Below are 26585 nucleotides of genomic sequence, written 5' to 3' on the forward strand. Positions count from 1 at the left end.
GCGATCAAATACCACCAAAAGAAAGCTCTACTTGTGGGGAAAAAGGACGTCAATTTTGTTTGGGAGCCACGTCGCACGACCGCGCAATTGTTAGTTAAAGCGACGCAGTGCCGAAAGCTGAAATTTCACCTGGGCAGGAGGGGGGTATATGTGCCCAGTAAGCAAGTGGTTAAGAGGGGGAGGGGAGAGCGGGGACCTATTTTTGACAGGTCCCCTGCCCCACTTCTGGAGACGGGCCGCGACCCAATCTCCTGGAAGTTCGGCCCCCCTCCTCCTTCCCCCCTGGGCCAATTAAAAAGCGCAGCACGCTTCCTGCAGTAGGGAACCAGCTGTAAACCTGAAAGATTTCACTGCCGTGTTCCCTTACCATCGAATGGCAGCGGCTGGGATACCAACATCGCGGGCTCCTCGGACAGGTAAGTGCCCTAATATTTCAGGTCAGCAGCTGCAGTATTTGTAGCTGCTGTCTTTAATGTTTTTTTTTTTGCCCAGACTGGACCGCGTCTTTAAGTGTGGCTGTGTCGCAACAATTTCCCAATAAAGTTTTCTGATAAATAACTGTGCAAATACTGTGCGACAAAAGAGGCTGCAACTACCACAATTTTATTCCCCAGGGTCTCTGCTTTCAGAATATCTATACTTTTTCGAGGACGTTATGAGTAATTTCGGGCAAAAAAGTGCAGATTTTAACAGGTGTTAAAAAAGAAATTTAAAATTGCCCTGGTAGACAGGCCTGGATTTCCCACAAGGCCACCGAGGCCAGGCCTCAGGGCGCCAAGGGGCGGTAGCAGCATGGACTCCCCCGAACATACAGTTAAGGGCGGTAAGTTGTTTTTTAGCAGGACTAAATGTAGTGTGGGGGAATCTGCTCGCACGCTCGCCGAAATCACTTGTAAAATGTGTGCTGCCGTCCGCCCCCCTCCCACATACCTCTCTCTGCTGGCTCTATCTTCAGGACTCCATCCTCCGTCCCCGGCCCCTGAGTCTGTCTCCTGTCCTTGTCGCTGATGTACAAAGTTAGAGGGGTGAGCTGTGCTCTTCCCATCTCAGCTGTGACAAGTTCTAGCACAGTGCTAGGACTCCTGTTTTGGAGGTGACAGGGTCAATAAAGAGAACATGTCACCTCCAATTGCTATCACACGGGGAATTGTTTTTTCCTGTGTGATAGCAATAAAGTTAAGTGAAAAAAAATGATAAAAATTAATAAGAAATATTAATTAAATAAATAAAATAAAAAAGTAATTAAAAAGTAAAGAATAAGAAAAATAATATAAAAAATAATAAGAAAATTATACAAAAAAAAAAGTAAACAACAAGCTACAAATAAATAATAATAAACAAGTGGTTAATTGACTTATTTTTTTCACATTTCCAGACAAATAAAGCTGGTGCTGTCAGTTCACACCAGTCAGCTGAACACAATGAATGAAGGATGACAGTGGAGGTGTTTCTGTTTCCCATTCATGGACCATTTACATTGGAACAGATTTCAGCATTCCATTCTTGTAAATGGGCGGGTCCATGACCCTTAGGCTCCTCCCACCACGTGTACTGACAGGCTTCCTTCAGCTGCCATACACAACATGGCCGCTCGACGATGACATTGAGACTGCGCCGTAGGCTAACGGCGTGCAATCGGCTTCCTTATTGGCCGAAGGGTCTGCAGCTTGTGATTTGCTGTGCCGCAAAGGGTTACTCATTGAGTGACGCGCTGACCGGCTTCTCTCTGATTGGCCGGTGCGTGCAGTGTGAGGAAGATGGCGGCCTCGTTGGTGCCTGCGTGCGGGAGGACGGGGCGGCTTGTGCTGTCTACCCGGGCACTGCTGGGATGTCGGCTGCTGAGCTCCGGGCCCGGGGGGAGCCTGACCGGGACTGTACTGCAGGACAAACTGCGGAACCAACAGGAGGTGAGAGACATGTGACCCCTGACCTCCATGTGGCTGTGACCCCTGACCTCTGTAGCTGTCAGTGGCCTTGGTGCCCAGTGCGGTGATTGGAGGGTTCCCCCCGGAAGTGTCCAGGTGTATACAGAGGTCAGGGCATGGAGGGGTCCAATGTAGGTCTTTACCTCTGAAAGACCAGGCCAGTCCTCACACTTCTCACATAGATGGGGAAACAATCAACATTTGTTTGCTAGAAATTTACTTGGAACCCCCAAACATTGTATATTTATAAGCAGAGGCCCTTGAGATAAGATGGTGGTTGTTCCATATTTTTTGTGGCACATGGTGCTTGCAAAGCAGTGTTTTTAAATGCAATTCTTTTTTTTTTTTTTTTTTACTTTAATGCATTTTAGTGCAAACAAGCGCAATAAAATACCCAGATTATTGGTAAAATATACAAGATTGTGTGACGCGGAGTAAATGGATACCAAACATGTCCTGTTTTGAAATTGCGCACCTGGAATGGCAACAAGCTACGGTACATTAATCCCTTGCCTACCCAGGCACTGTCACCCCCTTTCCTGTGTTCCGTCAGATTAGGCGACCTGAGAATGAGTACAGTGCTGCATGACCGCGCAATTGTCAAAGCGTGACAGTGCTGAAAGGTGAAAATTGTCCTAGGCAGGTGTTCCATCAGAATAGGAGACCCGCCAGAATGTGTAATGGAAGTGACATTTTGTCGCCGCCATCTTGCTACACCCCGCACTCCTCCACAGTAAGGATACAGTGAGGAGGTGGCAAGTGGACGTCTTGTTGCACCCACCAGAGTTTTGCACTTTACACTTATAACCGTAAACTCCGCTTATATAGTGAAATCCAGTACTTGGAACTCTGTCTGACTGTTTAGATTTTAAAAGCGGTGAACTTTTGTCAGATTAGCAAACCTGTGAGATGAGCACACTTGCCGCTTCTTTTAAAATTCAACATCTAAACAGTCAGACGGAGTTCTAAGTACTGGATTTCACTATATAAGCTGAGTTTACGGTTATAAGTGTAAAATGCAAAACTCCGGTGGGTGTAACAAGATGTCTGCTTACCCCCTTCTAACTATTCCTACTGTGGACGGGTGTAGCAAGATGGTGGTGATGATGCGTCACTTCCGTTACACATTCTGACGGGTCACCTAATCTGACGGAAACCTGCCCAAGACAATTTTCATCTTTCAGCGCTCTCACACTTTGACAGTTGTGTGGTCATGCAGCATTGTACTCCATATAAAATAAAGGTTCCAGTGTGTGTATAATATATATATATATATATATATATATATATATCTACACACACACACACACACACACACGTACACGTGTTTGGGGGTTCTAAGTAATTTTCTGTCAATGTGTTTTTTTTTTTTTTTTTTTAAAGTGTATTTTATGTGCGTGTACGCGAGAGAGGAGCCGGACTGCAGGAGTTGGGAGTAGGCAGGCCTCCCCCAGAGGCAATCTGCCACCTTTCTCCATGCCCCGGTTGGCAATGGCGGGTGTGTGAGGGGGTCCTCCCACACAGCACGCCCTACCTGCTCCGCTTTGAAGCCCAACGGGGCAGAGGGACTCCCTATAAGGGAGTGAGAGGATCTAGCCCGCTCAACCAGCCCCGTTAGTCCTTCGCCTCTCTTTTTAGAGACCGTGTGGTCAAAGTGCGTGCATGTTAACCCAATTTCGAGTGTGTGTAAGTGTGGTGGTTTTTGTGGGCGTACTAAGCGCAGGCTTACCTCGCATAGCACACCCACCGGGAGCCGGGCTGAGACCACCAAACTCAATTCACATGTAGCCGAGACCGGGATCCGAACCCCTAGCTGCAGAGGTGAATGGCTTGTCAGCGCAGTGCCAATCGCGTTGAGCCACCGCCGCTCCTAAAAAAAAAAAAATACTGATTTTTAACTTGCAAGCAACAAGTGTCAGAAAAAGGTTTAGTCTTTAAGTGGGAGTTCACCCAAAAAATACATTTTTAACATTAGATTGAGGGTAATTACTGGAGGCAGATTCAGGTGTTTTATTTAAAATCAATGCAGTACTTACCGTTTTAGAGATAGATGTTTTCCGCCGCTTCCGGGTATGGTCTTCGGGACTGGGCGTTCCTATTTGATTGACAGGCTTCCGACCGTCGCATACAGCGCGTCACCAGTTTCCGAAAGTAGCCGAACGTCGGTGTGCAGGCGCCGTATAGAGCCGCACCGACGTTCGGCAACTCGTGACGCGCTGTATGCGACCGTCGGAAGGCTGTCAATCAAATAGGAACGCCCAGTCCCGAAGACCATACCCAGAAGTGCTGCATTGATTTAAAAAAAAAAAAACACCCGATTCTGCCTCCAGTAATTAGCCTCAATCTAATGTTAAAATTTATTTTTCGGGTGAACCCCCGCTTTAAGTGGTTAAACTGACCTCATTTACAGACAGAAGTTTTTTTGTTTGATCTAAAAAGAATAAAATGTTACAATGTTTTTCGTTTTCTCCACCTAAGCGATGTTGTGATAAACTTGACAACCTGCTTGGGTTTTTTATTTTGATAGCTGTTGGCTTGAGCAGAGAACTCTCTGAACTGAAATGCTGTGTTAAGATCGTGAGGGAGGAAGAATCGCAATCTCAGTTTTTTTTTTTTTTTTTTTTTTTTTTTTTTTTTTATGATTAAAGGAGTTGTAAAGGAAAATGTTTTTTCACCTTAAAGCAGTTGTGCCATGGGAAAAAAATATTAAAAGCCAGCAGCTACAAATACTGCAGCTGCTGACTTTTAATATTAGGACACTTACCTGTCCTGGAGTCCAGCGCCGATCGCAGCAGAGGACGAGCGATCGCTCGTCTCTCTGCTGCTCCCCCCGCCATCCACGATGAGGGAACCAGGAAGTGAAGCGCTGCGGCTTCACTGCCCGGTTCCCTACGGCGCATGAGCGAGTCGCGCCGCGCCCGCCGATTGGCTCCCGCTGTGTGCTGGGAGCCGAGTGTTCCCAGCACACAACGGGGGGGGCGACGGGATGTGACGGAATGCCCGTCTTTTGCTGGGCCGGAAGTGGGTGCAAATACCTGTCTTTAGACAGGTATCTGCACCCCCCTCCCCCCTGAAAGGTGTCAAATGTGACACCGGAGGGGGGGAGGGTTCCGATCAGCGGGACTCCACTTTAGGGTGGAGAACCGCTTTAATGCAATCTATGCATTAAGGTGAAAAAACATCTGATGCTGCCGCCCCCGTTATACTTACCTGACCCCTCGAAAGTCCCGCGCCGTCCCGATATCCTCTTCGCCACTCAGCCTGGCCTGAGCAGCGCCCACATATCAAAACGGTGTTCAAACCACATGTGAGGTATCGTCACGAGCGAGAGCAATAATTCTAGCACTAGCCCTCCTCTGTAACTCAAGAAATGCACCTGTGGAGATTTTTAAGGATGAAAGTTTGTCGCTATTCCAAGAGCGGGTGCAATTTTCTAAGCGTGACGTGTTGGGTATCAATTTACTTGGCGTAACATTATCTTTCACAATGTAAAACAAATTTGGGCTAACTTTACTGTTGTCTTATTGTTTAATTCAAAAAAGTGTTTTTTTTTCAAAAAAAAGTGCGCTTGTAAGACCGCTGCGCAAATACAGTGTGAAATAAAGTATTGCAATGACCGCCATTTTATTCTCTAGGGAGTTAATTGCTAAGTAATCTTCTAGCAAAAAAATAATAGTTTTTGACTTGTAAACACCAAATCTCAGAAAGCGGCTCGGTTTTTAAGTGGTTACTACTATTATGTCAATATGTTAGTTATATTGGCATATTCAATATAAGCAAATGGGGTAAGGTTTGACATCCTGCCAGGTTTTTATTGCTGCCGGTGCTCTCAATGGAGAGATTTTTTCATATCTTTCTCTATCGGTGACATTGTATCAGAAGAACAGAAAGTCTTTGGAAATCTCCAAAGGGCCGAGCACAACCATAAAGAGTACTACTATACATCCTATGCTAGCTCTTCTTTCATTGTAATGCTACAATAATGAAAATGTCTCTCTGGCTACAGCTTCTGTTCTTCAGTCTTCGCCCCAGGGGCTGGCATCATTTTCTTAATAAGGCACTACTGTACCCTCGTCATATTGACCCCCCAGTGTTATGCTTTCACTCTACAGGCCTCGGAGGACCCCCAGGCCAATGCTGAATCTGAGGAGCAGCAGAAAAAGCAGAAAGAAAATAAAGCCAGAGCCAAAAAATTTCTCTTGAGGACAGCGGGAATCTTTGGAGTTGTGGGAAGCGGCTTTATTGTATATACCTTCGGTAAGTTCTCAGTTTTAAATCTAATTGGCTGTCGGTAAGCTGCTACTAGTAACAAGGAAACATTACGACTGTGCTTGTCAGGAAGCAGCTCAGTAATCTGGGTTTTATTAAAATCCCTGATAGGAAGATTTGAGGTTTGGCAGAGTGCTGCTCAGTGGGACAGGTGATTCGCCTGGTTTGCTCCCTTTTGAGTGGGTGAAATTCCAGGTAGCTCAGAGACGCTGTACAGATAATTGGTAAACACTCGCCTATGTTCACAAGCTCAGTCTGAAGGCTGGGTAAAGTGGTTGTACACTCTGTACAGCCACATTCACCTACAGGTAAGCCTACATTAAGGCTTACCTGTCGGTGCTGGAAATATCTCCTAATTCTACATGGTTTAGGGGATATTTCCAATGTCCTCATACGGTCATGTATTCTGCGCATGCATACTTTAGAAAGGGCACACTGTGCCGTTTCTAGCGGGGTCATGCCGTGACTGGCGGCTCCCGTGCGCATTTGACTCCGGCCAGTCACAGAGCCGGAGCCCGCAGCCCCGGAATGAGAGGGGAGAAGATGGAAGCCTCCAGCCAGCGAAGACATTGGGGACATTGCAGGCTTCGATTTCAGGTAAGTGACACATAATGGGCTACTATGTGATGCATAGCCTATTATGCTTTACCTTTTGCAGCGAAATAAAGAGGAAGTAAAACCTTTAGTTTAGGGTTTACTTCCTCTTTAAAGTATCTGTAAAGTCACAAAGTTTTAATTTTAATGTATTAAGATATAAAACCTTCTGTGTGTAACAGCCCCCCTAATACTCACCTGAGCCCCATCTCGATACATGAGTCTTGGCTGTATGGGACTCCCCTCCTCAATAGGAGCTCCTGCTGTTGTCCGTCAATATCGGTGAGCCAGTGCGGAGAAAGGGGGAGTGGGGCTGAGCCACGGCTCTGTGTCTGAATGGACACACAGAGCAGTGGCTCGAGTGGTCCCCAACCCCCCTCCCCCCCATATAAGAGCTGCTTGCTATGGGGGCCAGGAGCGGCAGTGAGGGACCCAAGAAGTGGAGGATTTGGGCTCCACTGAAAAGTTCAGGTAAGTACAGGCATACCCCACTTTTAAGTACACAATGGGGTTTATTTACTATCGCTGGAGAGTGCAAAATTGGGTTCACGTCTGCATAGAAACCAATGAGCTTCTAACACCAGCTTGTTCAATTAAGCCTGGTAATCAAACGTGGAAGCTCATTGGTTTCTATGCAGAAATTAGCCTGATTTTGAACTCTTCAGCGATAGTAAATACCATTGTGTACTTAAAAGTGGGGTATGCCTTTAAAGACTTTAAACGCAAAGGATAGTATCGGCTATAATGCTGAATATATGTTCCACTATAGCATATGTGTTTAAAGGTGTTTTAATGTGCTTTTTATATTTTGCATTCAAGGTAATTCCACATGTCATGCTGTGCCTCCATGACTGAAATTAAATAAATAAAATGGAGCAGGCTTAGGGACAGTAAAGCTGTGGAGTAAAGGACTAGAAAGTGTGGGACGTCCTCCATTCAGGAAATGGAGCAGGCTCTACCTGACTATGCTTCTAATTAGGGGTGCAACGGATCAAAAAACTCGGATCAGAGCCACGGATCGGATCATTTTTCGGATCCGCAAAAAAAATGACAAATCTTGTTACACCCACCGGAGTTTTAGTTTTCAGTTATTTTCAACACAAAACGGAGCTTATGTGTTTTAAATGCAGTATATGTAAATCTGACCGACTGTTTACATGTTAGATTTTAAAAGCAGCAGCAAACCTGCTGACCTTGCATGCTTGCTAATGTGAAAACACCACGTGGTGTGCCGATCCGAACAGGGTGACCCGTTCGGATCACGATCGACGATCCGTTGCACCACTACTTCCAATGCATAAGGTGAGAAGCACACAGTGTGCAGTGAAATTGGAGTAAGCTATTTCAGTATAGAAGAGGAGCCTGTGCAACGGTGCAAGGCTGCAGGTCAGCTGTAACCTATGGCAACAAATGAGGATTTTGCTTTCATTGTATAGTAATCTTACTAATTGATATATTTTGGTGCATTTGGCACATCCTTACTACTGCTCTTTGTGACGTCTTCTCAATTTCCTGTGTTCTTTCTGCAGGTAGCAGTTCTGTGGATGAGCAAGGGAACAAGGTAAGGAATGCACTACACTCAGCCTCTTTCTTTGTCTCTTTCTATATATTGCCCACAATAGTCAGTCAAGTCTGCAGTCCTTTTCTGTCAACAAATGAGGGCTGGGTTTTTTTTTTTTACTGGACTAAATCTTTTTGTCAGTTCCAGTTTCTGAAATTCTTAAAGTAGAACTACGCTACATGACTGTAACCACATCTTAGCACAAAAAACCTCATTTAATTTTTTAATATTCAAAGCAATCTTTAAATTTATTTTTTTAGCCATCTGCCGCCTGTTCAAAAAAATAAAAAAAACAGCAATCTAGCGGCTAAACAGCCGCTATGATGGCTTTTACATGTAAGGAAATCGCTGGCTGAAAAAGGAAAAAATAATACTTATTTTATCTCCATGCTTTATTTTGCTGACCATCTTAAGTAAGGGCAGATGATTTATGTAACGTTTACTTCCTACAATCCACCTGCCCTTAGCTTTGGTATGTAGGCAGGAGTGTGTGCTCCTGGGATGTATGACATCATTTGTTTAGGCATGAAAACCAGGAAGTAACTGAAGAAATGTATAAAAAAAAAAAATGAAAACAAGTAAATATGATATACTTTCCTATTTACTTTTTTTTTAAAGTGTATTTTGTGCGTGTACTCGAGAGAGGAGCCGGACTGCAGGAGTTGGGAGTAGGCAGGCCTCCCCCAGAGGCAATCTGCCACCTTTCTCCATGCCCCGGGTGGCAATGGTGGGTGTGTGAGGGGGTCCTCCCACACAGCCCGCCCTACCTGCTCCGCTTTGAAGCCCAACGGGGCAGAGGGACTCCCTATAAGGGAGTGAGAGGATTTGCCCACTCAACCAGCCCCGTTAGTCCTTCGCCTCTCTTTTTTAGAGACCTCGTGCTTGTATGCAGAAGCGAATGCATGTGTAGGTCACACCCGCATATGTAATCGGCCATCAAACCACATATGTGAGGTATCGCTGCATACATTATAGCGAGAGCAATAATTCTAACACAAAACCTCTTCTGTAACTCTAAACAGCTAATCGGTAAAAAAAAAAATGAAAGCGTCGCCTATGGAGATTTTTAAGGAACAATGTTTGGCGCCATTCCACAAATGTGCGCAGTATCTATTTACTCGGCATAACATCATCTTTCACATTCTGCAAAAAAATTGTGGTAAAATATTGTATTTTGTTTTTATTTCATGAAAGTGTGTTTTTCAAAAATTGCTGTGCAAATATAATGTGACATTAAAAAAAAAATGCAACAACCGCCATTTTATTACCTAGGGTCTCTGCTTAAAAAAATAAAATAAAAATATACAGTGGAACATCGAATTACAAGCATAATTCGTTCCAGGAGAATGCTCGTAATCCAAAGTACTTATCAAAACGAGTTTCCCCATAGAAGTTAATGGAAACGAAAATAGTTTGTTCCACATTAACTTCAATGACATGCAATACCGCATGCGACCAGAGGTGGGGGGTGCCGGAGAGCCTCGGAAAAGGCCTGAGGACACTTTGATTGACCTCCTCGGCAAACCTTGGAAACACTTCCTACCTGAGACTTGCAGAGGTCAGCCGTGTTGTCCTCGGGCCTTTCTGTGCATTACCGAACGGCACCGTTCAGCGACGTTCGGCTCTGGAGCCCCCCCCCCCCACCTCAGGCCAAAAGCGGTACTGCACACCGCTTTGGCCTGAATCGTGCTCGTTTCGCGAGACAACACTCGCAAACCGAGTCACAAATTATTATTATTTTTTTAAATACAGTGCTTGTATTGAGAAAGGCTTGTTAACCGTGTTACTTGCAATCCGAGATTCCACTGTGTGTGTGTGTGTGTGTGTGTGTGTGTGTGTGTGTGTAAAATATATATATATATATATATAATGTGTGTGTATTCCGAGTTATTTTCTAGCAAAAGAAAAACGATTTTTTTACATGTAGGAGAGGAATATGCCAGAATTGGCTTGGGCTGGAAGTGGTTATAAATTGTTAGGCTGTACATTGAATGGGCTGAAATCGCACAGTACTGCGTGCGATTTCCAGTGTTTCCGCGGATAAATCCTCTCGAGGATTTCGGCGGATTTTCATGCGATGGGGTGTACACACCATCGCATTGAAATCCGTGCCGAAATCCTCTGGCGATGACGTGTCGCCGCGATTATGACGCGGCGACGTGCGCGACGCTGTCATATAAGGATTTCCACGCATGCGTCTAATCATTACGACGCATGCGGGGGATCCCTTCGGACGGATGGATTCGGTGAGTCTGTACAGACCAGCGGATCCATCCGTTGGGATGGACTCCAGCAGATGGATATGTTGTGCATGTCAGCAAATATTCGATCTGCTGGAATCCATCCCAGGGGAGATATATCCGCGGAAAAAGATCCGCTGGCATGTACACACCATAGGATCTATCCGCTGAAACCCATTTGCTGGGATTTATCTGCGGATGGATTCTATCGTGTGTATGGGGCCTTAAAGTAAGATACACATGAAAAAAAAAAAATTCACAAAAGAAATACAAAAATGATGTGAAGTGTGGATTCTAAATCTACTCTGGGAACCTCCATCTTTAAACATATACAGTATAGCATTAAACATGGAGCACAATTTGTATACATTTTTTGTCACTTACTCAAAGTCTGTCCACAGATAACACTTCTGTGCAATTTCACTGCAGAGAAAAAGGCGTTGTCACCCTTTTGAAGAAAGGGGATAGAAAAATAAAGTATCCAAGACTGATGTGTTTGTGAAAGGGCTGTTTGGTTATTTTGCCTAATAGTTCCACTGTAAATTGTGTAGTTTTGCCAATAAGTATGCAGATATTCCAGGTAATGAGAACATAACTTTTTACCTGGTGGAATCTGATTTGCTCAGCTTGATGACTTGGCGATCAGTTTGCTCCCTTGCAATGTCAATCCATTAGTGTTTGCAATTTCTAAATATACCACTAGAGGTCAGTGTTCACCTTAATGGGATATAGTTAGCCTGACAACATCTGCTCACCTTATGTACAAAACATAAATCAGTTTCCATATGTTCCATATATTATTAATTCTTCTTCTTTAATTATGCTAATTTACATTAGGGTAGTGGAGATCCTTCAGAATGAAATGATTCTTGCTGCAGGCTTACTTTGATTGCAGTTCCCGTTGTATTTTTTTTTTTATCCAAGCATTAGTTCCCTAAATCATAATATAAATGTTTAACAACCACAATTTGTTTTTCCAATTTACTAAAAGATTTATTGCATGTGAAATCTAAGTTTACTACATCCATGTCGTGGTTTTTATAGATTTTTTTTTTTTTTTTTTTGGGGGGGAAATTAAAAAAAATGAATCGCCAGTGAAGTACAACACTATCATATAACTGGTGTGGCGGAGATCAGGGACACTGACTGGTGACGATATGTTAAAAAAATAAGCGCGTTTTAGGACCATGTCATATGACGTCGTCCCAGAACAGTGCTCCCGCCCAGCCATCATTGTACTATAGGACGGACAGGAGGGTGTTGCTTGATTACGGTAAATGGGACAAAAGGACACTCAGGCTTTCACACCCGAGAGGCAGATAAAATAACTGAAAACTGCCTCAGTGTGAAAGGGGTCTAACCCATGCAATGCGAGCACAGCCCCGCTGCATGGAACAAACGTTTTTGTTGTCTGGAGTTAAGCTTTAAGCTTTTGTAGTGTCATTTAAAGTGTTTCTGTAAAGTTTGTAGTTTGCTTCTGGTTGCAGTTAAAGTGTTAATCCAAAAATCTATAGAATTGACATGTTTTGGGTAAATGTAGCCTGTTTTTTTAAGTTCTTTGTTCAGAAATATCTGGTGATGCTGCCAGTATTCCTTTGTTTCTGTAATATTCTGACCACACCAAACACATGAGCAAATCCTCACTGGTGTGGTCTGTTTTTTTATAGATCTTTGTCACACCATTGTGCCTATATTTCCATAGTCAGTTTAGTTTTCACGCTATATACGAGGTTTCGATGCAATCACGAGTTTCTGTCCTTGACAAGCATGCAGATAAGTACTTCTGACACAACTCCTTCCTGATATGCATGTTTGATCCAGATCAGTGAAAGCACTCGGGCTCTCACACTGGAATGACAGAAGAGGTGCTATTTTTAGAGATATATAGCGTCTGAGTGTTTTAATCACTTTACCACCGGGCCAATTTTGGCACTTCTCTCCTTCATGTAAAAATTAAAACATTTTTGCAAGAAAATTTAATCAGAACCCCCAAACATATTTATAATATATATATATATATTATTTTTTTAGCAGACACCCTAGGGAATAAAATGGCGGTCATTGCAACTTTTTTTCTTTTCTTGCACGGTATTTGCGCAATTATTTTTCAAACGCATTTTTTTGGGGAAAAAAAACGGTTTCATGAATTAAAAAATAACAAAACCGTAAAGTTAGCCCAATTTTTTTGTATAATGTTAAAGATGTTACGCCGAGTAAATAGATACCTAACCTGTCACGCTTTAAAATTGCGCACACTCATGGAATGGCGCCAAACTTCGGTACTTAAAAATCTCCATAGGTGACGCTTTAACATTTTTTACAGGTTACTATTTTCGACTTACAGAGGAGGTTTAGTGCTAGAATTGTTGCTCTCGCGCTAACGCACACGACAATATCTCATATGTGGGGTTTGAAAGGCGTTTACATATGTGGGCGGGACCTGCATGGATGTTCGCTTCTGCTCGCGAGAGAATGGGGACGGGCGTTTTGACTTTTTTTTTTTTTTTTTTTTTATTATTCCTATTACAAGGAATGTAAACATCCCTTGTAATAGGAATCTGTGTGACAGGTCCATGGGCATGGACAACACTAGACCTCTGAAGCTATACTGTTTTATCTGGCACCGAGGCATCAGTAGCAGATCCTTAAGTCCTGTGAGGTCTGGCCTTCATGGATCGGACTTGTTTTTTTTCATCACTTCCCACAGACGTTGGATTGGACTGAGATCTGGAAGTTTTGAAGGCCAAGGCAACCTCTCAAACTCGTCGTCGTGTTCCTCAAATCATTCTTAAACCATTTTTGCAGTGTGGAAGGGCACATTATCTGCTGAAAGAAACCACTGCTATCAGGGAATACCATTTTCCATGAAGGGGTGTACATGGTCACCTACAATGTTTAGGTAGGTGGTATGTGCCAAGTAACGTCAACATGAATGGCAGGACCCAAAGTTTCCCAGCAGAACATTTCACATTCTCTGCTGGCTTTTTGCCTTAGTGCATCCTGGTGCCATCTCTTGCCCAGGTAAGCAATGCACATGCACCCGGCCATCCACATAATGTAAAAGAAAACGTAATTCGCCAGGCCTTCTTCCATTGCTCTGTGGTCCAGTTCTGGTGCTCAGGTGCCCATTGCAGGCACTTTTGGCTGTAGACACGGGTCAGAATGGGGCACCCTGGTCATTCTGCGACTACGCAGCCCCATACACAACAAACAGTGATGCACTGTGCGCTCTGACTGTGTTTAGAATCAGCATGAACTTTTTTTTTTTTAAATTTGAGCTACAGTAGTTTTTCTATTGAAATGGACTACAAGTGCCAGCCTTCGCTCCCCTCCCTAAATGCATCAATGAGCCTTGGCTGTCCGTGACCCTGTCCCCAGTTTTCCTTTCTTGGACCACTTCTGTTTGGTCCTGAACACTGCAGAGTGGGAATATACCAGAAGAGCTGCCGTTTTGGAGCTGCTTTGACCCAGTCATCTAGCCATTACATTTTGGTCCTTGTCCAAGTCCATCAGTTCTTTACACTTGCCTATTTTTCTGCTTTCAACACGTCAACCTCAACATCACTCCCTGTCTAATATATCTTACCCACTTTCAGATGCCATTGTATGGAGTCCATGTTATTCACTTTACCTGTCTGTGGTCGGGTAAAGGATCACTTTACCTGTCTGTGGTCGGGTAAAGGATCACTTTACCTGTCTGTGGTCGGGTAAAGGATCACTTTAACTGTGTCTGTGGTTCTGGCTGATCGTTGTTGGAGGCATTTATGAGCAGCTGATGACCATACTTTAAGATCTCAAGAGCTTTGTCTGCATTATTTCAAGATTATTATAATTCTACAAATCAATACAATTTGTTATTTAGTAGTAGTATGCCCTGTACACACGATTGGAAATTCCGACAGCAAAAGTCTGATGTGAGCTTTTGAACAGAAATTCTGACCGTATATATGCTCCAGCCGACTTTTGCTGTCGGAATTTCCGCCAGCAAAAGATTGAGAGCTGGTTCTCAAATTTTCCAACGGAAAAAATTCCTATTGGAAAATCCGATCGTCTGTAACAATTCCCGGCACGCAAAATTCAGACGCATGCTCGCAAGCATTGAACTTCATTTTCTCGGCTCGTCGTAGTGTTGTACGTCACTGCGTTCTAGACGGTCGAAAGTTCCCAGAACTTTTGTGTGACCGTGTTTACGCAAGCCGAGCTTGATCGGAATTCTGTCGGAAAAAACACCCAATGTTTTTCTGACAGGAAATTCAATCGTGTGTACGCGGCATTAGTGTTTTTTCATATTTTCCGGCTTATCAAATTTACCACTAGAGGGCACTCTTTAGTTGAAATGCTTTGTGTTCATAGGTTGGAGTAGAGATTGGTTCTATATAAAGCAGTAATCCCTTGTTTTGGATAATCTGATTTTACAACCATTTTGGGAACACTTCGTAAATTGAATTGCGGAAACGATATCCTACTCTGTGTACAAATCTTATCAGGCATGATTATATATTTTGCCCAATACCATCTTCTGTAAGCATTGTCCCATTAACTTGGAGCGGTTTAAAACCCCAAATCCTACATAAAGATTCAGGCGTTATCTTTGCTGAAGCACAAAGAGAAGTGAGTATTTTAAAGGCTTGTGTCTATTCAGCCACTCTGCTCAATGTACTCTTCCATCCCGAGTTTAAGGGAAACTCAAATATAATAAAAGAACAAGTACACCCACCAATGTAAAACAATAAAAATAAATATTTGTACTAAAGTCAAAGAGTTTCTGACAAAGAGCACTAATATACTCATGTATACAAAAAAATACTGCGCAGGTCCAAAGACAAGTGAATAGTGCTGAGACTATACAAAAAACGAAAAATAAAATATAAAAATAAAGAAATAATAAAAACACTGCTGCAGCTCATATGTCAGATAAACATAAATAGTAAACAAAAAAGGTAAAGCTGCGCTGTAACATGAATAAGCATAAATATCAATTATGCTATAAGTGATGCACACAAAACACCAGTACAATATATGAAATTAAGTGAAAAAATTAAGTGCAAAAGTTCATGAGAAGGATGTATCATAAAAAGTTCACATAAGTGACAAAGTTCTCCGAATAGGTGATTTTAGATATCCAGATGATATTGTGAATCTGTATAGCAGATGACAGAATCCTCCACCACTTATATTCTAACTGCTTACCAGAGCAAGAAGTTAGTCAGGCATATAAACATATGAGCCACTTAAGGGATCCGGAAAGAAACAGTCAGGTAGAAAGTGAGGTCTAGAAACCCAACATTTTGGGGTGTACAAACACCCCTTTCTCAGGGGTTTGAGTCCCACCAACCACTGGGTAGGACACTAGAGCTACCAACCCCAAGATGATGTTCTGGTGCAGGCACACTGGCTCAAGTCACACCAGGTGACAGAATGTACATTATAAAGCCTCGTCACTTTATAGTGTACATTCACTGAAATTCAATCGTTATTAGCGCTACACACGCTCGTTTTTCACGGCAAGAAAACTGCTGGCAGAGCTTTTTTCAGAGAAAAACATTTGTGTGTATGGTTTCTCGTCGAGAAAACTGTTGTGAATCTTGACAAGAAAAAAAGATTCTCTATTTTCTCGTCGGGGGTCTCGATCTTCTCGTCGTGATTCTCGGCGGGCTGCTTTTCCGAGTCTTAAAAACCTGCGCATGGTCAGAATCAAGTATGAGACGGGAGCGCATCTTCGGTAAAACTAGTGTTCGTAATGGAGATAGCACATTCGTCACGCTGTAACAGACTGAAAAGCGCGAATCGTCTCTCACCAAACTTTTACTAACACGAGATTAGCAAAAGCAGCCCCAAGGGTGGCGCCAGTGGAATCGAACTTCCCCTTTTATAGTGCCGTTGTAAGTCACCGCGTTTGAGAAAGACGAGATTTTGGCTTGACAGTGTGTATGTAAGGAAAGCTAGACAAGAAGCGCGTAAAGAAAAACTTTTATTTTTACGACTGGATTCTCAGCCGTGTGTGCAGGGCTTAAAGGGTTTGTAAAAGGATTTTTTTTTTTTTTTTTTTAAATCTTAATAGCTTCCTTTACCTTAAAGCAGTGCTGTTTTCATGTCCTCATTGTTTTTGTTCTCAAGTTGCTGGAATTCTTATCTGATCTCCACACTTCCTGGTTGTCTGTTTCCTGATAACCGCAGTACTGGGAGCTTTCTCTCTGTGGTCACTAATCAAGGAGGTGTGATTACTGTGTGTCTAAAACCCCTCAGCACCAATCAGCTTCGTTTTCCAAACCATCACTGCCCTGTATTGGCTCTGTACAGCAGAGAAGCAGGAAACGGCATGCAAAAACGAAACTAGAAACTACAGGTACATTATATGATTGATTTTTATCTATTTTTAATCGTTTTTAAAAGGAATCAGTTAACTATTATGTCTCTATACCCTGTAAACAGTCATTTCAGCAAAAACATTTTTTTTATTTACAACTCCTTTAGGCCTCTTTCACACGGAGTGGACCGTTTTTGTCGGTCCACTCCGGTCCACTTTGTCGGTTTTGTCGGCTCAGAGACCGCCCTGTCTCTCCTCCGCAATCACATGCAGCCACTGTGCCCATCACATGCAGCCACTGTGCCCATCACAGCAAGGGGGAGTCACATAGACACTCCCCCTTGCTCGCGATTGGACAGATCCGTCCAAGGGGGAGTGTCTATGCGCAGCGGGGAAAACAGCTGTTCAAACGAACGCTGTCTAATTTTCCCCGCCGCGGTGATAACAGTAGGCAGGGCCGGGAGGGGTCACACGCAGCCACTTGTGCCAACACACGCAGCCACTTGTGCCAACACACGCAGCCACTTGTGCCAACACACGCAGCCACTGTGCCACCATAAATTGTCGCCACTGTGCCAATCACACGCAGCCACTGTTCCCAAACACAGCCACTGTGCCAATCACACGCAGCCACTGTGCCAATCACACGCAGCCACTGTTCCCAAACACAGCCACTGTGCCAATCACACGCAGCCACTGTGCCAATCAAACGCAGCCACTCTGCCCATCACACGCAGCCACTCTGCCCATCACACGCAGCCACTCTGCCCATCACACGCAGCCACTGTGCCAATCACACGCAGCCACTGTGCCCATCACACGCAGCCACTGTTCCCATCACACGCAGCCACTGTTCCCATCACACGCAGCCACTGTGCCAATCACACGCAGCCACTGTGCCAATCACATGCAGCCACTGTGCCCATCACATGCAGCCACTGTGCCCATCACACGCAGCCACTGTGCCAATAACACGCAGCCACTCTGCCCATCACACGCAGCCACTCTGCCCATCACACGCAGCCACTGTGCCAATCACATGCAGCCACTGTGCCATCACATGCAGCCACTGTGCCATCACATGCAGCCACTGTGCCAACACACGCAGCCACTGTGCCAACACACGCAGTCACTGTGCCATCAATTGTTGCCACTGTGCCCATCACACGCAGCCACTGTGCCATCAATTGTCGCCACTGTGCCCATCAAACGCAACCACTGTGCCATCACATGCAGCCACTGTTTAATCAATTGTTATTGATTAAACAGTGGCTGCCTGTCCCCAGCCTCTGTCCCCCTCCTGTGTCATGTCCCCAGCCTCTGTCCCCCTCCTGTGTCATGTCCCCAGCATCTGTCCCCCTCCTGTGTCATGTCCCCAGCCTCTGTCCCCCTCCTGTGTCATGTCCCCAGCCTCTGCCCCCCTCCTGTGTCATGTCCCCAGCCTCTGTCCCCCTCCTGTGTCATGTCCCCAGCCTCTGTCCCCCTCTTGTGTCATGTCCCCAGCCTCTGTCCCCCTCTTGTGTCATGTCCCCAGCCTCTGTCCCCCTCCTGTGTCATGTCCCCAGCCTCTGTCCCCCTCCTGTGTCATGTCCCCAGCCTCTGTCCCCCTCCTGTGCCATGTCCCCAGCCTCTGTCCCCCTCCTGTGCCATGTCCCCAGCCTCTGTCCCCCTCCTGTGCCATGTCCCCAGCCTCTGTCCCCCTCCTGTGCCATGTCCCCAGCCTCTGTCCCCCTCCTGTGTCATGTCCCCAGCCTCTGTCCCCCTCCTGTGTCATGTCCCCAGCCTCTGTCCCCCTCCTGTGTCATGTCCCCAGCCTCTGTCCCCCTCCTGTGCCATGTCCCCAGCCTCTGTCCCCCTCCTGTGCCATGTCCCCAGCCTCTGTCCCCCTCCTGTGCCATGTCCCCAGCCTCTGTCCCCCTCCTGTGTCATGTCCCCAGCCTCTGTCCCCCTCCTGTGTCATGTCCCCAGCCTCTGTCCCCCTCCTGTGTCATGTCCCCAGCCTCTGTCCCCCTCCTGTGCCATGTCCCCAGCCTCTGTCCCCCTCCTGTGTCATGTCCCCAGCCTCTGTCCCCCAGCCTCTGTCCCCCTCCTGTGTCATGTCCCCAGCCTCTGTCCCCCTCCTGTGTCATGTCCCCAGCCTCTGTCCCCCTCCTGTTTCATGTCCCCAGCCTCTGTCCCCCTCCTGTGTCATGTCCCCAGCCTCTGTCCCCCTCTTGTGTCATGTCCCCAGCCTCTGTCCCCCTCCTGTGCCATGTCCCCAGCCTCTGTCCCCCTCCTGTGTCATGTCCCCAGCCTCTGTCCCCCTCCTGTGTCATGTCCCCAGCCTCTGTCCCCCTCCTGTGCCATGTCCCCAGCCTCTGTCCCCCTCCTGTGCCATGTCCCCAGCCTCTGTCCCCCTCCTGTGTCATGTCCCCAGCCTCTGTCCCCCTCCTGTGTCATGTCCCCAGCCTCTGTCCCCCTCCTGTGCCATGTCCCCAGCCTCTGTCCCCCTCCTGTGCCATGTCCCCAGCCTCTGTCCCCCTCCTGTGCCATGTCCCCAGCCTCTGTCCCCCTCCTGTGCCATGTCCCCAGCCTCTGTCCCCCTCCTGTGCCATGTCCCCAGCCTCTGTCCCCCTCCTGTGCCATGTCCCCAGCCTCTGTCCCCCTCCTGTGCCATGTCCCCAGCCTCTGTCCCCCTCCTGTGTCATGTCCCCAGCCTCTGTCCCACTCCTGTGCCATGTCTATAACACGTACTCGTACGAGTTTTCCAACAATGATATTTACTGCTTTTTATAAAGAAATAAAAATGATTTTATGCAGTATTGAGTTTAGCCTTTTGGCCCGGCCCTCCAAAATATTTTTAGTTTCTCATGTGGCCCCATCGAAAAAATAATTGCCCACCCCTGGTCTATATGGTCCATCGGACAATTGTTGGCGGAATTTCCGAAAACAAATGTTGGATAGCCATGCTCTCAAATTGGCCAACAACAAATGTGTTCCGTTGGATTATCCGATCGTGTGTACACAAGTCTGTCCACCATACAGTATTGGGACAACCGGACATTGCCTCTCTGCTATTGTCCATATCGTGGAAAGACATGGTTCTGTATTCCTCGGATAACTGAGAACAATGTAGATTCTAAAGGCCCGTATACACGATCGGATATTCCGACAATTGTGTGATGGAAGGGTTTCGTTGCATAATCCAATCGTCTGTATGCTCCAAAGGGTGGCGCTAAAGAGCGGGAAAAACATAGTTTCGTGTATGTTGGCTGAAAAAGTTCTGCCGTCTGTATGCAGAACAAGTTCATGGCCAACGCCCTTCCATCAGACAAATCCATGGATTTTTGTCCGAAGTCCGATCCTGTGCATGAGGCTTAACGCATGAATATGCTTTGATCTAAACCATTCCATTGTAGCTCTGGCTGTATGTTTAGGGTTGTTGTTCTGCTGGAAGGTGAACTTCTGCCTCAGTCTCAAGTCTTTCTTAGACTCTAACAGGTTTTCTTCTAAGATTGCCCTGTATTTGGCTCCATCCATCTTCCCATCAACTCTGACCAGCTTCCCTGACCCTGCTGAAGAAAAGCATCCCCACAACATGATGCTGCCACCACCAAGTACAATGGTGTGTTCAGGGTGATGTGCAGTGTTAGTTTTCAGCCACTCATAGCATTTTGCTTTTAGGCCAAAAAGTACAATTTTGGTCTCCTCTGACCAGAGCACCTTCTGCCACATGTTTGCCGTGTCCCCCACATGGCTTCTTGCAAACAGGACTTCTTATGGATTTCTTCTTGGAGTGCATGACTAATAGTTGTCCTGTGGACAGATTCTCCCACCTGAGCTGTGGATCTCTGCATCTCCTCCAGAGTTATATGGGCCTCTTTGTTGCTTCTCTGATCAATACTGTCTTTGCCCGTTCTGTGTCAGTTTAGTTGGACGTATATGTTTTGGTATGTTTGCAGTTGTTCCATACACTACCCCCCCCCCCCCCCCCCATTTTCAAATGATGGATTAACCAGTGCTTCATGAGATGTTCAGAGCTTGGGATATTTTTTTTTATAAGCTAACCCTGCTTTAAACTTCTCCACAACGTTATCCCTGATCTGTCTGGTGTTTTCATGTTGCTGTTTGTTCGCTAAGGTTCTCTAACAAACCTCTTAAAGCTTCACAGAACAGCTGTATTTATACCAAGATTAATTTGCATTCAGGTGGACTTATAGGTGACTTCTGAAGGAAATTGGTTCCACTAGATTTTAGTTACGGGTATCCAAGTAAAGGGGGGCTGAATACAAATGCACCTCAACATTTTGATATCAGATATTTGTAAAAAAAAGTTGGAAAACTATTTTTTTTTTCACTTCATAATTATGTGCCACTTTGTGTTGGTCTATCACATAAAATACATTTTAATTTTTGGTTATACCATGAGAAAATTTGGAAAATTTTCAAGGGGGTGTGAATACTTTTACAAGGCACTGCAAGTCATCCAGAAAGATCTGAATGTTTGTGAGATATGCTAGATCAGAGTTTCTCAACCAGGGTTCCTCCAGAGGCTTCTAGGAGTTCCTTGCGTAATAAGCATTGTCACCATATCTGATAAGTTCCCACTGACACCAATTTTCTTTCTTTTTTTTTTTTTCCCCCAGTGACCACAAGTGTAAGGAGCATTCTTCCCTCTGACCATCACACTCATGTATCATGAGTTGTAGATATAGTATTTTTTTTAGCAGAAGTTCCCCGAGACCAGAAAGTTTTATTTTAAGGGTTCCTCATGTTTAAAAGGTTGAGATCTTCCATAATTGATGTCTCATGATTGTGGAAGACCAGTTGACTGTATGGAACTCGCTAGCTTTTGTGTGGCTTCTCTCATGAAACAGGGTGCCCCTAACTTGGGGACCCCGAGAACATCACAATAGTGCTAGAAGAATCCACAAAAGTATTAATTAGGGATGCACTGATACCAGTTTTTTAAGAGCAAGTATGAGTGCTGATACTAAACCTCAAATGGAATTAAGTCTTGCAGTTAGAGTCGGTTGACACTAGGGAGACACGACTTCCAGCGCGACTTTCAGAGGCAACTCCAACACGACTTGAGCATGAACCACAGGGCGATCTGGGGAGATATACAACACGACTTGAAGTCGTCTCCAGGACAGGAGACTTTCCAGTGGCCAATCAAACAACAATCGGCTCTAGGGGAGGGAGAGGTTTGCCTGAGAAATGTATGTTCTCTTCCTGGAAATTCGCTTCAGTTAAGACAGTGATCAGACTTGGAGGCGACTTCCATTGAAATCAATGGGTACAAATCGCCTACAAGTCAGATTGAAGTAGTACAGGAACCTCTTCTGAAGTCGGAGCGACTTGAGCAGTGTGTATTAACACCGCTCCCATTCACTTGCATTGTTTTTCTCTACAGCGCGACTTAGGACGACTTGAGGCGACCTCAAGTCGGATCCCAAGTCGCCCCAGTGTGAACCGACTCTTATGCTCCACCATATAAATAAACAAAAAAGGTACTAGTGCTCTCTGATTTGAAAGTTTAATGAAATTAAGAACATATAAAAAAACTACTCGCATGTTAGAGCATTCAGAATGCGAGTGCTAACAAATACAGCATGTATACAAACAAACAGCGGTGATCGCGGGTGACGTCAAACTTGGCTCCCCCCCCCGTACGCCTTATGTCCGTGGGCGGGACTTCATCAGCATGGGGCAGGAAGGCAGAGACAACAGCGGCTGTTTCAGGTCGGTTTGCAGGCGCTATTTTTAGCGTTCTAGCGCCTGCAAAGCGACCCAGTGTGAAAGGAGTCTAACAATTCGCACGTGAATCTCATCTAAAGATATTGGTTTTAGTATTGAGGGATTTGTACAAGTACTCATACAAATGCTTATTATTGGCACTGATACCTGTATTGGTGCAACGCTAGTTTTAATTACTTCATATTAAGGTGTAGGTAAATGGCCAAGTGTTTTTGGGGGCTCTGTTACTCCCCTTTTTATCATGGCTTGGATAGTGCATGAACTAAGTGAGAGGAAATGATGGGAAAATTAGAAGAGATGGTCTAATTGACATTGATGAGGTGCAGCAGCTCGGTAACTATATGCACAGCATCTAGAAGGACCCAGCATAAGCCATATCTCCAAGCTGGTCAGAATTTCTGTGGCTGTCTAGTGGTGCCAGCTGACACTGGGATCGTCACCCAATGATCATCTCATGTGATTTTGGTGTCTGTAGTGTGAAGTTTCCTTCCGGGGAAGTCTGAGCTTTTAAATCCTGAAGCTCTGGGAAAGTCGCATGTTCCCATGAACTGGCTCCCTTTCACAGTGAAGTGCCAAGTGTGTCCAGGCCGTCATTAGAGGTCTCACTCTTTTTCATGAGACATCAGCCGACAGGCCAGACCACTTCCTCCCGTTTGGCTTTGATGGTGATGAGGATGTAAGAATAAGGGGGAGAGCAGTATAGTCCTTTTTTATTATTAAGAGTAGTATGTGAAGAGGAAGCTTTCAGCCTAACTGTACGTCAATTGCCCATTTGATGTGCTTTGAAGCCTGCTACCCAAACGGCCATTAGAGCAATGAAGTGACACCGGAGTACTCGGGGTTGGCACTAAGGTTGAATTTCTACACTTGGAAGACATATATGTGTAGTAAAAGTAGAATTAACATGATAGAATTAATGGGATAACTGATTACTGGAGATGAAATCCTTTCCGCTTTTAAATCTGTGCAATTAGTTAAACAATGAAATTGCATTAATTCGTCTCTTCTCTATTATTAATGGATAACATGGCGCTGTACTCTGGTGCTAGGACTTTTGTGTGCCGTAAACTATATATAAATGTCCTCTGAGGCTTTTTAATGAGCTCATTAGTCATTCTAATTGTTATTATCCCTTTGTACATTCTGTGATATCATGACACAGCCGGCGTGCCAGGACAGGTAAAGCCTATATTATAAAAGCCATAACTGATCTTAGAATTCCCATGATCAGTCACTAAGCATGAAACATTTGCAACTTTGGACAGTGTATTGTGTCCCCAGGTTATAGTGTTAGATATATAACCATGTTCATCACTTCATCACATAGGGTTTACATATTCAGTAAGTGCCATTTGTTTTCTAAAGCACTGTATATTTTTGTACAACTGTAATACCCTTTTTTTTCCCATGCTATGTTGGTTCTCAGTGCTTATGACTCTTTTTTGCAGCCTTTTCCTGACTTTATGCACCTTGGTGATGGCTGTATGGCACTTCTCAGGGCATGTTTACGGATAACAATGGATTATTGCCCCTGTAATGTATGTTGAAGTGGCCAATTTAAATCTCCGCTGTATGTCCATGTTAGTTTTGACATTGCATCAGCGTTTTTTTAAAGTTTTCATGAGTTTTGAGATTTTAGGGACTGTGTGTACTTCTCTCTTTTGCACTTGGTGGCATTAGAGAAGACAAGGGCACTGCAAGGTCATATTATGCGTATATATGGGGTGTCTCAGCCAATGGGCAGGGGTTTTCTTAAATATCTTGGCCTGCTGGTAGAATGTGTATATTTTTGTGAAGTCAGGTGATCAGTGTTCTGTGCCACCAGGGCGACTGGGTGGACGTGTGTTGTATTGCCCGAGCTGCTAGGCTGGATTTTGGACCTATCCCGGGCACATATGGCTGCTAGGCTGTCTGAGGGCCTATCCAGAAGCAAGAGAGCAGCACATGGTTGGGATTGCGGCTTGCAGTCCAACCAGAAGTGCCGGCTCTGCTGGCCAGAGAACCTGTCGTGGTCGGAGGTAGAGGGGACACTGTCGCCACGAAGGGTCCATCCACCTTATTACCAGGGACCACAGTGAGTAGCTGAAGCAAGTACCGGAGCAGAATTCTCACCAACCGGGGACGGTGAAGAATCAGGAAACTTCAGCAGGTGTCCAGCCAGGGACCCAGCCAGCGGAGGTGACGCATGCAGAGCAGTCTTGTGTGTCAAGCCAGGGACCAAGCAGACCAGTGGGGTGAAGCTTGAGGTATCTGGAGTGCAAAGCTAGGGACCCAGCAGAGAAGCGGGGGTGACGATTGAGGAAGATACTACAGTAAAGATTCGGGGAGCTCAAGGGTTTCAGTGGCAGTGAATCATCTAGTCAAGTGAGAAAGAATGGGAGCTCAGTGGACTGAAGAACTACAAGAAGTGATTGTAGTGAAAGGAACTGTTATGCTTTGTGTTAGAAACTGTTAAAGACTGTTGCCATAGGAGACAGCATTCCTACACATGCAGATGTGGCATCTTGCTGGGTGCCTTTCCCGGCATGACTGTCCTCCGGTATAAATCTGAGTCTTTTTAAGGGTGTCCTGGCCCTATCCCTCTCTCCCAAAGTTCTGTTCAAGAGAAATAAAATCTCTCTGGTGTCCAATGAATCTACCTTGCCTTACACCAGTGTTTCTCAATTCCAGTCCTCAGGCCCCCCCAACAGGTCAGGTTTTCTGGATTTCCCTCAGATGAAAAGGCTGTGGTGATTACTAAGGCAGTGAAACTGATCAAATCACCTGTGCAAAATAATGGAAATCCTGAAAACCTGACCTGTTGGGGGGGCCTGAGGACTGGAATTGAGAAACACTGCCTTACACCCACCATGCCTCCCAACCCACCATATACAGAAGGATGTTGGCTATCTCTGTCCCTAGAGGTTCTCATTAGACTGAAGGAGGCCTGGGACCTTGCTACATAAGAATTGGGGATTAGATCTACTTTAATTTGGGTATTTTTAAAGTAAGTTAAGTAACTTGCAGTCTATAGAATGGCTAAAGTGGTAAAAGTGGGTCGGGCAGCAGAGATCTGAACGATTTAGTATCGTGAAATGCAGTGGAGTTGATTAACCACTTATGGACTGCCTGCTGTTATACGTCGCTAATTTGAAGAGGAATACCGTTGTTGTGGTAGCAGCTAGGTACCATGACCCCGATACCCTCTTCAAGGGCAGACAGTCCTATTTCAGATAAGTGGTCTCTGAGGCGGATATAGCGCAAGATCACTTATATCGGCGGTGGTAGAGGGCCCCCCAGCCGCTTACCGGAGCTGTCGGCAGTGGTGGAGGCAATTGCGTCCTCTTTCCGGCTGGGTATGGAGATGATCCCCATACCACTGCAGGGCGGAAGCGACGTCAAAACGTCACTTCCGCCCGTTGGAAAATTTGAGAACCAGCTCTCAAATTTTTGCTGTCGGAGATTCCGACAGAAAAAGTCAGATGGGGCCTACACATGGTCGGAATTTCTGACCAAAAGCTCACATCAAACTTTTCTTGTCTGTCTTCCTTCCAAAATGTATTTTTAAAAACGGTGTCAAAATAAAAAAAAAAGTAAATCGAATAAGAAAAAAAAAAGACGGCTGCGCAAATATGATTTGACAAAAAGTATTGCAACGACCGCCATTTTATTCTGTAGGGTGTGTATATATATATATATATATATATATTGTTCGGGGGTTCCACGTAATTTACTAGCAAAAAACAACAACCTGTTTTTAAAGCGGTGGTTCCCCCTAAAACAAACAAATTTCTAACAGAAGCCGAACGTCATTGCGCAGGCGCCGTATAGAGTCTGCTCTATACGGCGCCTGCGCAGCGACGTTCGGCTTCTTTCGGAAAGTCGTGACGCGCAGTATGTGCCCGTCGGAGGAACGTCAATCAACTAGGAACGCCCACCGCCAAGGGACGAAATGGCGATATCGAGGTATG

At 45.2% G+C, this 26585-nt stretch overlaps 1 protein-coding gene across 1 annotated transcript in view; it reads left to right on the forward strand.

The window, feature by feature from the left end:
• Positions 1-1587: 1587 nt before the first annotated feature.
• Positions 1588-26585, forward strand: part of TIMM50 (translocase of inner mitochondrial membrane 50) — a 44629-nt gene continuing 19631 nt past the window's right edge. Inside the window, exons 1-3 of the mRNA XM_040323375.1 lie at positions 1588-1907; positions 6038-6182; positions 8318-8349. Of these exons, the coding sequence (XP_040179309.1) occupies positions 1758-1907; positions 6038-6182; positions 8318-8349 (327 nt within the window). The 5' untranslated portion in view covers positions 1588-1757. The remainder of the gene's footprint in view (positions 1908-6037; positions 6183-8317; positions 8350-26585) is intronic.

The sequence above is a fragment of the Rana temporaria genome, chromosome 9 (genome assembly GCF_905171775.1).
Source record: "Rana temporaria chromosome 9, aRanTem1.1, whole genome shotgun sequence".
Lineage (NCBI taxonomy): Eukaryota > Metazoa > Chordata > Amphibia > Anura > Ranidae > Rana > Rana temporaria.